Source organism: Mus musculus, chromosome X (genome assembly GCF_000001635.26).
Source record: "Mus musculus strain C57BL/6J chromosome X, GRCm38.p6 C57BL/6J".
In the NCBI taxonomy this organism is placed as follows: Eukaryota; Metazoa; Chordata; class Mammalia; order Rodentia; family Muridae; genus Mus; species Mus musculus.
The window spans coordinates 94721694-94734083 of record NC_000086.7 but is presented as its reverse complement, the minus strand read 5'-3'; the positions used below and the strand labels follow the sequence as shown (position 1 = coordinate 94734083).

Sequence of the window (12390 nt, the reverse complement as noted above, 5' to 3'; positions counted from 1 at the left end):
AATACCTAATAAAAAATGGAAAAAAAAAAAGAAGTGACAGTCTGTATGTTGGGGAAAAAAGCTCATAAGTCATACACTTGCCAGAAAGGTGCTGTCTATAATATATAAATTAAAAAAAATCTTAGGTGAAAAGCTGAACACCAAGAAAACAATCTGGAACATGAAACTAAACAGAATTCTCAAAAGAGGGTTTTATGATTCTTTGGCCTGTTTGGGGGATCCATTTCTGTAGAGAGAATCGCTTATGTACTGTGTAGGAGCATCACCTATCAATAGAAAGCCTATAATCAATGAGCTGAGGCAAGATTAGAAGGCAGAACATTCGGAGAGAAAGATAGGATTCTGGGAAATAGTCAGGCATGGAAGATTCGCCCTGAACACTGAAGGAAACGGTCACATGAAAGTGAGGAGCAGTAACTAACCATGTGGCAGGACTTAGGGTAGAATAAATTGGTAATTAAGTTATGAGCTACTCACAGGAAAAGCCAAAGCTTTTGGCCTAGGATTTTATTCATCAAATATTAAGTCTCAGAGTTGTTACTTCTGGATACAAAGAGGCTGGGTGGAAAAGCTCATGACTATACTTTTCCTCCGATTGGGTTGCCTCATTCAGCCTTAAATATGAGGGGAGGTACATAGGCCTACTGCAATCTGATATTCATGGGAGGCAACCAGAGGAGGAGTGGATGGGGGGGAGGGGCAAAGAAGGGACTGGGAAGAGAGACAGGAGGGAAAACTGTGGTCAGGATATAATCTATGAAAGAAGAATAAGTAAAAGAATTTTTTAAAAAATGAAAGTAAAAACATCTTAGTGTCTTGGTACATGTCTGTAATCTCAGAACTCAAGAGGTTGAAGCAAATTTGAGACTAACGTGGGCTATATGGCACTCTCCTATCACAAAAAATTAAGTAAATAAACCAAATTTAAATAGCAAAAAGAAACTGGAAAAATAATTCTAATATTTTAAACAAATATATTTGAAATATCCCTCATGCAATCATGACTAAAATATGTAACTTTAATCATTTCAAACTTTATTTTTAATGATAGTTCTTAAGCACTTTAACCTCCCTTGTAGCCCACCACCCACCAGAGGTAGTGGACAAGAAAGGATATGGGTGTGTGTGGGGAAGTGGACCTGTTTAGAAAAGGTTCTTTGGAGCAATTGCCATCTGTGTCTTCTGGAACTCAGCAGTTCAGTTCACAGGTCAGCAGCAGCAGCTCGATCCACTCGCAAACACTTCATGGACACACCAGCAGTCCAGTTCGGTAGAGTCAGGATAGCAAACAGGAATCAGCAGCTGTGGCACACCAAGCAAAGGCAGCCAGGCCTCTCTCAGCAAAGCAAAGATCAGTGAAGACTCAAGACCCACAAGCATTGCACAGCTAGCTCTATAAGCAAGCCTAGCTCAGCCTCTGTCACTGTCCATCCAGTCCTGCAAACATCACCTGTTCTCCATGGGTCTTACCTCAGCACACGCATCTGTCTCAGCTGACATCACTCTGCCAATGGGCCCTAATCCGTGGAAGCAGCAAGAAACTGTAGCACATCACCAGAAATTTTTTGGTTTGTTCCTCTCTATGGAGGCCCGACAAATGCAGCTCAACTACGAAATGTAAAGCAGACCAATACATGCATGTTGTTAGCAAAGAATCCTCCATCACATGTCCTTTCACAGGCTTGCTTTAGCAGAACATTCTCCTGTGTCTGCTTCAGTTAAATGTTCCCTCAGGAGTCTGCCTTAGCCTTTCACCTGTGTCCACTTCAGCTAAATGTTCCTTCATGTGTTTGCCCCAGCAAAACATCATCTAACTGACTTTCCAATGAACCCTTAAGTTGCCATTTCAAAAGTATTAAGTTTTTATACTATACATTTAAAGTCTGTTTTTAACATTCATAATATATCTCAATTTAGATATCAAATTTTCCATGACTAAATTTTTAGAAAAATGAACTAAAGAAAATATTTCCTATGGCCAATGTGAAATATAATCCTACCATTGGTCATAACAGAAAACCAATATTTTACACTGTCATAGTTTTAAAATTAAAACTTAAATATAAATTGATAATTTAATTCTCACTTGTACTAACCACAATTTAAACACTTATATAGTCCTTAAGTCTAATCACTACCATACTAGTCAGTTCCAGATCAGATCTTTAAAAACAATATGAAAATACCTCTAGTATTTCAAGGGAAAATAACTATAACTGTGTAGGTACTTCAGAGGCTGCAAGAGGGAACCAAGAAAGAGGAAGTGGCCTTCTGCTGTCATACAGAATCTGAATAAACCACAATATTGACAGCTTATAAATAATTGTGTCATCACTTGTCATTTAATTAACTACACCAAACCTATATGGTCTTTCCCTAGCTCCTCTCTTTCTATTACAATTCCAAAGAAACCCAAGTTACCATTACCAGTTCCTCTTGTCAGTTGTTCTATAACATCTATATAATATTCTCTCTTCCTATGCCAGTGAAACCTCAAACAATATTTTTAATATACTTGCCTTCTCAGTGACGCCACTCATGGTTTCATACTTCATTGTAATTGCTATAAATGTTCTGGGTTTTTTTTCAGTTTTTCCATGCACATCTGTACAGGCCTATTAAAATTAACTTTTTAAAAAATATCATTTTATTGACTATTAAACATTTACTGGCTCTTATATGTGTTCATAACAAAATTCACATCATTCTGATATTTTTCACCTTTGCATTATTTTGATACCAAATTAAACTTAGTTTTACTCTCCAACTCTATAATACATTCATTTCCTACCTACTGTCGAGTGTGATTTACTCAAAGGTCGAGGTAACATATGTATCATTCTGCTCAAAGAAGCTTCAATATGTTATGTGAATTTTGCACAACAATATGCAGTAAATAACTGTTAATTTGAAATAAGTGCAGTACAATATCCAACTTATAATTTGTGCCCACATCTGATTCCTCACTAGGAACAAAAAGTCAAAGTTATCATATACTATTCAGAATTCATGCTTACTGCTCAAGTAGTTTTTTATTATACTGACTGATAAACACCAGACCCACAAAAGTATATCTATATAAAAGAACCACACACATATGTGCATATGTCCTTTTGTGGTGTATGCATATACACACATTATTTTTGTGGTGGTAAAAATCAAATTCTTCATGCTGGCTAGGCAAATTTTCTACCACTGCACCATATCCTCAACTAAAGGTCAATATACTTTTACTTTATGATCGATATGATCAATACAGCACTTAGAAACATACTTTATTTTAAGCTATTTTGTTACTGATTTTCCAGTTACTGAAATAAATCAATAACTAAAGAGACTCAAAATGATAAGACTGAAACCTACAGTAGTAAAAGGAGTGATCAGGAGAGATGGTTAAGCGATTAGGAGCACTGACTGCTCTTGCTAGGGACCCAGGTTCAATTCCCAGCACCCAAACGGCAGCTCACAACTGTCTGCAACTCCAGTTCCAGGGGACCCAACACCCTCACACAGACATTCATATAGGCAAAACACCAATGCATATAAAATAAAAATAAATACATTATTTTAAAAAGATAAATGCTGGTACCTTGTGGCCCTGCTGTAATTTTAAAAGGAGTGATGACAACTTTATATCACCAACAACAGATATTAACATTCTTACCTTAAAAACACAAAGCAGTTCTTCAACATTTTTCTATAAAACATGTTAAAATAGAAATAATTTGAAAAACTTAGTTCAATAAAATGTTATGAGAAATGTACAAATAAAATCTGCTCTCTAAGAAAAGTAGCATTTGTCCATTGAACTTTCTTGAAGGAGGGAAATTATAGTTTGCACTTTTATTCGACAGAAATTGCTTTAAGAAATTAAAGAAATAAGACCACAGCATTAATTTATCTTAACGTTTATAAATTTACTTTATTTGTATGACTTGTGTATTTAGCTCATCCTTGACAGACTTATTTGCCAAACACACACAAAAAAATAGTGGTCTATTTAGGAACTTTCAAATGAATAACACTTTTGAAATATATCTTATGAATACAAATAGTTTCAACACAAACATGGAAAACTGTCAAATGAGTAGACAAAATAAAATTCTAAGCATTTCTCTGATTTATAAAAGTATGTCTACTTTTCATTTTCACTAAATGAGTACAACCATTTTTAAAATATTTGCGAGTATCTGTGGGTGTGTATAAATACCAACATACATACAACAAAGAAAGATTTCATAGTGGCAAATTTTTAGTGCATTTCCAAAGTTTGTCATCCATAGACATCTACATGCAAATGCTACTGGACTAGAACACTAGAACAAATAAGAAAGTATTAGCAGAACTCCCTGCAAAACCTTTGTAAATAGAAATAAAGAAACACAAAGTCACTTCTCAACTGAACAGCATAAAAAATAATCTAATTTATGCCTTGAATCATATATACATACAGTATTATTTAAGCTCAGAAAATAGCTTCTCACTGTACACACAGAGCTATAGTATATGCTCAGTAAATGCTAGCACTGGAAGAAAATGTGCCATGAGAAAAAATGTTGAAGGGATAGTCACAGGAAAAATATCTAGCCATTAAGCAAACAGAAAATGAAAGGTATACAAGGACTGGAATGCATAGGCCAGGAACTGGACTGTAGAAATAGTAAGCAGAGGCTAACAGAAACCAACTACGCTGGAACAAAGCAACCAGTTATGATAGAAGAGAATGAACCTTAAAAGTTGCAGACAGGAGAGGTGAAAAAATTATCTTCTTCTTTTGTGAAGCTATATATAGAGTTGTCACTCATAGTCAAAACCAGCTGGAATGTGAGCTGGCTAAACTATAATATGAAACATGCACAGATTCGCTAAAACTACCTCACAGGGTTGCTCTGAACAAAAATAAAAGATGTGAGTTATGAAAACATTCAACAAACTAAAAATGATATACTCTCTGTACAAGAGTTTACACAATATTGACATTCAATCTTTCAATTTCTTTCAGTTCTGGAAAACCATAAACAATGTTTTCTTCAGATCACAAAGGATATCATCGCCCTCTGCACCTTTATCATATTTTGAAAGAATCAAAGACTCCACAGTCACAGAGAAAGAAGGCCGATGTTCGAAACAGAACAAGGATGCTGACAGACTGATCAAATGGAGAGTTATGTAGATAAGCACATGAACAGTGTTCCCACTTCTGATTTTTCTCACAATTGGAGAGAAAATTATTTAGGGTAAGGAATAAAGAGACCCTTTCCTGTTTCACTATAAACTCACAACACTTTATTGACTGAATACCAATATGGCTGAATTATCCTTATTTTTCCCTAACAACAAGAAAACTGAGTATGTAAAAATAGCATATGAAATCATTAAAATGTGCTGAAATATATACTTTTACTTATGTGTTGAAAATTGTATGAGAAAAAAAAGTCTAAGGAATGTTAGTCGTGTGCACACACATTAATCAGTAAACAGGAAACTGAGGTTTAGTGAGATGAGTATGTTTAACACAACCTCTCCAACACCACAGAGCACAAACTGGACCCTGAGTTTCTCTCATATCAAAGTCCTGAATGGCAATTCTACAATACAGCCTCCCTAACACCAGCAAAGGATGTCAGAAATGTCAACAATAACAACAGCAAACACAGTTCTCTTTCCTATTTTGTCTTGTTAGTTTTAACATCATTTAAGAAAACATTCTGGCACTGAATGATATTTATATTAAACTTGCTGGAGTGCTGTAAACATCTCCTCCTCCCCTAAGTGTTAGTGATTGTAGGAGAACAATTCCATATAGCAGAGGAAAAAGTAACCACAAACAAATGTACTGATCAGTGAAGGCTCTTAGCATCACAAAAACAGAAAGCCAGATGTTCTAAGTTAATAAACGAAGATAGGGAATGCTATAGAACATGAATGCAAAAGTAATATTTAAGTTTGACCAAGACATTAACAACGAAATTAAAGAAATCAAGTGAACATAAGGACACAATCAGCAAAATTTGGAAGGAATGTGGCAGATTCTACATGCATAGTAATTATTTTCAATGAATAAATTCTTAAGAAAAACACGGAAATGGAACATAGATTAAAATATATTGCAAAACATTGAATACTAAACCAGTTACCATTTTGTAACAATATAAAGTTTAAAACATGAAATTTAACTGATATAAACAAATTGTTAAAATAAACTGTTTCAAGAGGACTCAATGTAAAGATATGTACTAAATATTTATGAATAAGCTAATATCGGGTACACCTTTAAAAATAACACTAAATAAGGGAGGACAATAAAGACAACTAAGATGGCTTGTGGATTTAAACTGATGAAGGCAAGTGCAAAGTATATATTCATTATTATATAGTTTAATTTAAGTTTATATACAAAAGAAGAACATATCATTGTTTGGGGTGCCCCCAATAAAAATGAAGGAAAAATAAACCAATAATACAGACTCCAGAAAGCTGAAAAGATGACAAAAGCAATCTAACCTAAACCATGTCCTTTATAAGTAAAAAGAAAAAATTAAGGCTCAGCTCGGTTAAGAGACTTGCTCACAGTCAGAGAACTTATCAGTCCCAGACTCAAGATGAGAACTGAAATCCCTAAATTGGTAATCCACAGATGCGTTCCTTTGCAAGGCAGCAAGAAACAACTGCAGGCAAGCAAGCGCTCCTTCCAGAACATTCTCACATTTGAGTGTGATAAAAACAACAACATCAACAACAACAACAAAGTGAGCCACAGGGCAGGCAGGGAACAGGCAGAGTCGGTTCATACCAAAAACGGGGTGCCAGTCACCGTGATAAGATCTGTGTCTTTCTGAGACCCATGGCTTCCTGTTGGGTGGGAGAATCCGAACTGGGTTTCTTCCTCGTGTCCAAAGAAGTCAGATTCGGGGTGCACGTTCCACTCGGCTTTGGCTGGGGTCAGTAGCTCGGAGACACTGTTTTCACAGAGGGTGCTGGAGGGGGTCAGAGCTTCCGTGTCCACAGTCAACTTATTGCTGGGTGTCAAAGCCTGCGGCTCCAGGCTTGAGTTTTTCAGGGCCAAGGAGCCAAAGAGCCCCACGTTCCCGGCGGAGACATCGTCCATGTCCAAGGGGCTGTGCTGGTAGCCAGCCACCGAGGTTCCGAAGAAGAGAGAGGTATCCAGACTCTGGGGGAGGTCACTGGGGGCCCCCCTCAAGGCCCGAGGCTCGGCCGCTTGCCCCAAGGAATGGTTGTTGCTGTTATTATCCGCAGGGAGACTTCCCGCGAGGCTCGAGTTCACAGAGGCCACATCAATAGTCAAGATGCCAGAGTTGACCAAGGCCGTGTCCAGCACCGCGGCGGAACCGTGGCCAGGCACATCCGAGAACAGAGACACGAGCTCGGCCCCACTGAGATCGCTCTGCCCCGGGCTGGTGAGCTCACTGCTGGGCGTGAGAGAGTTGGCAGCTTCTAGCTGGGCCAGGAGGTCCTGGCTGAGGTTGTGCCTTTTGGTCATGTGGGTCTTCATGCTGTGCTTGGACGTGAAGAGCTTGTTACAGGTGGGGACCGGGCAGCGGCTCTTCCACGCACCCACGTCCTGCAAGTGCTTCTTGGAGTGGATGTAGAGGCTGCTGCGAGCCGAGAAGCGGGCACAGCAGCCCTCCACGGGGCACACGAAGGGCTTGGTGCCCAGGTGGGTTATGCTGTGGCCTTTCAGGTGCTCGGCCCTGGTGAAGGACTTGCCGCAGCCCTCGACGGGACAGGTGAACCTGCGGTCGTCCTCGTGCTTCCGCTTGTGCCTTAAGAGCTTGGACATGCTGGTGAAGTTCCAGCCGCAGCCGTCGAAGTCACACAGGAAGGGTCTCTCCCCGGTGTGGCTGCGCAGGTGGATCTTGAGCCTGCAGGCCTTGTCGTACTGCTTGCTGCAGCCAGGGAAGGAGCAGGCGAAGAGTTCCTGTTCCCTGAAATGGGCGCGGTTGTGCGAGAACAGGGCGCTCACCGTGATGAAGGTCTTCTTGCAGCCCGAAAACGCGCACTGGTAGGGCCTCTCGGGCTCGAAGTGGCTGCGCTGGTGGGTGCTGAGCTTGGCCTGCGTGGGGAAGCTCTCCTCGCACACCTCGCATTTGAAGGAGTTCTCCTGCTCGTGCCCCTTCATGTGCGCCTTGAGGTTGTAGACGGTGGTGAAGCTCTTGCCGCAGCCCTGCACCGGGCAGCCGAATGGCCGCAGCTTGTCGTGCGACTGCAGGTGCCGCTTGAGCTTGTAGGAGGTGGTGAAGGTCCAGCCGCAGCCGCTGAGCGGGCACTTGAAGGGCCGCTGGCCCTGGCTGCTGCTGTGCGTCAGCAGGTGCACCTTCAGCTGGTGCTTCTTGGCGAAGGTCTGGCCGCACTGCGCCTCCGGGCACAGGTACAGCACCACGCCCGGGCCCGGGCCCGGGCCCGCGGGCCCGCGGGGGCTCTGCGCGGCGGCGGCGGCCGGGGCCTCGGCCTCCTCCTCCGGGGGCGCCGGGCAGGCCGCGGGTTCCGCCGGCTCCGCCAGCAGGAGGTCCGGCGGCAGCTCGGGGCAGTCGCCCAGCTGCGCCCCGGCGGCGGCGGCGGCGGCGGCGGCGGCAGCGGCGGGCGGAAACCCGGCGGCGGCGGCCTGCGGGGCGATCAGCGCCCCCGGCTGCGGCGGCGGCTGAGGCTGCGGGAACGGCGCGACCCCCGGCTCCCAGGCGGGCAGCGGGGGCGTGGTCAGGGTGAGGACGCCGTTCTCGAAGCGCAGCAGCAAGTCCTGGTTGTGGATGGTGATGGTGCCCGCGAAGGCCGCCGCCGCCGCCGCCGCCGCCGCCGCCGCTGGGCCCGGGCCGGCCGCGGGAAGCGGGGACGCGGCCGGGACCGCAGACAGACAGCGGGGACCCGGCTCGGGACGGCCCGCTGGGGGCCCGGCGCTCTGGCGCCGCTCGGGCCTCGGGCCTGCCCCGGCCTCCTCCCTCCGCACGGGCGCTCCGGCCTGCTCCGTGCCCACGGTTTCTACATCGCCACCCACCGGGTCAAGCAGCAACAGGAAGAAGTCGTCGCTGCCGCCTCTGCTGCCGCCGCCGCCGCCGCCGCCGCCGCCGCCGCCGCCGCCGCCACCGCCGCCGCCGCTGCCTCCTCCTCCTCCGCCAGCGCCGCCGCCTCTGCCGCCGCCGCTGCTCCGGTGATCGGGCCTCGGCGCCAACCGGTTCAGGCTCGGGCCCAGGCCCCGGGAGGCCCTCTGGGCCTCTGCGCTCCGCGGCCCCGGCCCGCCATCTTGGGCCCCCCGGAGCAGTAGGAGGCGGCGCGTGGGGGCCTGACAAGCCAGAGAGGCCGGGGCTCGGTGCACCCCGCCGCCACCCGCCGGGCAGCCGCCGCCACCGGCGCCCTGCGGTGTCCCGCGAGCCGGGAGCAGCCTCGGGATTTCCATCTCGGCGTCGGTGAGGCTCGGCTGGAACCAGAGCCGAGGCGGAGGCGCGACCCCGCCCCCTGCCGCGGGCCCGAACACGTTCCTGAAAGGAAAAAAAGTGCAATGCGCAGAAACTGGCCCTATCAGATATTAAAACGTATTTAACGCCACCGTGATTTAAATATGCTGGGACCGCGGCTCTGGAACACAAGACACAGCCCAGAGGCAGAGTCTCAGGCGCCGAAAGAACTTACACACAGCGTGTTACAAAGTAATCAAGGGCTTCCCAAGTAGACACAGAATGACAGTTCATCCAGAATGCTGCTGCCCAGGCACAGAGCCACCTAGCCAATGAGAGAGAACAACTCATCCCTACCTCCTCACCCTGGGTCTCAAATAAGCCTGTTGCTGTGGCCTCTTCCTGAGCTGAACTTGTTCCCTGGCACTCTGTAGCAGTGTGTTGCAGGAAATTGTTTACTGCTGGGTGGAGGAGGACAGAACTTCGGACAGGATAAACTGCCCACGTTAAATACTCTACTACTACCATTTCTGATCTAGATGCCCGCTACACACACACACACACACACACACACACACACACACACACACGCACACACCTCACAGCACATGTGCACACACAAGCCTGAGAGCTCACAGTAACTTCATGTGTGTGTGTATGTGTGTGTGTGTGTATTTACATTTCAAATGTTATCCCCTTTCCTGGTTTCCCCTCCACTGAAACCCCTTATCCCTCAACCACTTCCCCTGCATCTATGAGGGTGTTCCCACACCCCCGCCTCCCTGACCTAGCATTCCTCCACACTGGGGCATCATCCAACCTTCCCAGGACCAAGGTGATGCTCCCCTCCCAGTGATGCCCCATGAGGCCATCCTCTGCTACATATGCAGCTGGAATCATGGGCCCCTCCGTGTGTACTGTTGGTTGATGGTTTGGTCCCCTCCAAGTAACTTCTAGTACTCACATTTGGGTACTATGAGCCAGGGCCTGGGTAGGGCCGTGGGTAGGGTAGTCTTTCACAGGTTTTGACCTCCTGGTGCAGGAGCCAAGATAAGAAATGGGGTCCAAAGCAGGTTGGCACCCTTAGCCTACAGGTCTAAAACCTGGCAACTGAAGCGACTGATAGTGAAAGCTGGAAAATCCAGCCACTTCTAGGTTCTCCCTACAAAACGCTGTAGGGTGAACAGCCTAAACAATACAGTTTATATGGAGCTATGCAGTTGAATCCATACTGCAAGCTTCGTAGTGTGACTTCCTTCTTCCAGGATGTACAGTTGCTTACTATGGGCTCTAGAGCATAAATCCTTGCCAGTGTCGACTAGCATTCAGGCATAAGTATCTATGACTGTGGGGAGAGCGTTCCATTCTACAGTAAATGGACAGTGCAGATCTGGGCTTTTTTTTTTTTTTTCTCCCGAGGTAGTGGTGGAGGCAGTGATGATGGTGCTGGCTTTTCTGGTTTATTTCTTTTTAAGCAATCTTTTTGCTTCATTTTTGTATTTTAATCATAGAAGACACATGTAAAGGCCTGTCTGGAGCATATCTCCAACAATAGAATCACTGGCCAATCTCTGCCATATGCACATCTCTAGCTTTACAAAACAATAACAACTTGGCTAGTGTAATTTGTGAGTTGCTGTTGTCTGCTACAGGATGTCAAAATGTAGCTCAGGCTGGCCCAACTTATCCTCTGTGCCGTCTTCAATCACACCCGCAACACAGAGAAATCCTGTTGCCTCAAGTACAAAAAACCACGTCAAAATAGTTCTCTACTTTTTGATCCGTAGGGATTCAACCCTCAGGGTAATATTGCTACAGTCTCCTGCTTTTGAGTCTTTTAGCGATTCTCTTCTGTACAAGGCACGGTACAAATTGGACTCCTTTAAAGAGGTTAGGGTCCATTTCCCACTTCGTGATTGTCGATTTACCTAGTTATAAATTTATACACAAGTCCCTATATGTGCACACTATAGGTCCCTATATCCTGGCCTTGTTGCTTGAGTTTGAACTTGTGTAGTGTATTGTGTGGACAGGAAAAGATATTGGTTAATTGTACAGTCAGGTGTTAAAAAAAATTCCTCGTGCATGGACCTTTCCTTTTTAAAGATATCCGCACTAAGAAATAGTTTGTGAACTAAAAGCAGGATGCAGACAGAGAAAACAGAGATCTTGAGAAAGGCTGGGCAGGTGAATGTTGGCAACTATGATCTGGAAGCAGAGAGGAGTCTACTGGGGAGAAAGGATGTAGGTTGGAGGTTTGGGGGAGGTGAAGCAGTAGGCCATGGAGGATAACAGGAATGGGGGACACTACAAAAGCAAGGTATGCACGAAGGAGCCAGTATTGAGTCTAAGGCCTTGCCAGTTAATTTACAAGGTAATAGAAATAGTGCCTGGGGCTAGAGCCAATAGCTCAGTGCTGTCCCAGGCATCCACACTCCCATGAGTTTGACCCCTAGGAGAAGGAGAGAGAGAACAGAGGGAGGGCAAACTGCACCAAATTAATCTCTGCGTGGTCTTCTAAGATCTAAATGCCTTTGGCCTCTCACAACTAGGTCTTCGTTTAATTTAAGTGTGTGTAAGATATCCAGTAAGGAGCCGGGCGTGGTGGCACATGCCTTTAATCCCAGCAACCAGGAGGCAGAGGCAGGCAGATTTCTGAGTTCGAGGCCAGCCTGGTCTACAAAGTGAGTTCCAGGACAGCCAGGGCTATACAGAGAAACCCTGTCTCGAAAAACAAAACAAAACAAAAAAGATATCCAGTAAGGTTCTCTTCGTATATATACATCCCTCAGCAAACCTCATGTGCGAAAGTCCAGTCTTCCCCACTTGGCTTACTGTACTGTCTGTAGAGCAAATCCAGCATCTTCCTTTGTGTGGACATATGGCTTCTACGCTCTCTTATTATGTGCCATGCTATTTCATATATCTTTCTGAATTAGAGCACTACTAATACAGGTTAAAGCCTTGTCATAATTGCTACACA

The 12390-nt window shown here is 45.1% G+C and overlaps 1 protein-coding gene across 1 annotated transcript; it reads right to left on the bottom strand.

Moving 5' to 3' along the window:
* Window positions 1-3892: 3892 nt before the first annotated feature.
* Window positions 3893-9515, bottom strand: Zxdb (zinc finger, X-linked, duplicated B). Its single transcript, NM_001081473.1, has one exon. It carries the CDS (start codon window positions 9407-9409, stop codon window positions 6788-6790), a length of 2622 nt encoding a protein of 873 aa, NP_001074942.1. The 5' UTR covers window positions 9410-9515; the 3' UTR covers window positions 3893-6787.
* Between the last annotated feature and the right edge of the window lie 2875 nt (window positions 9516-12390).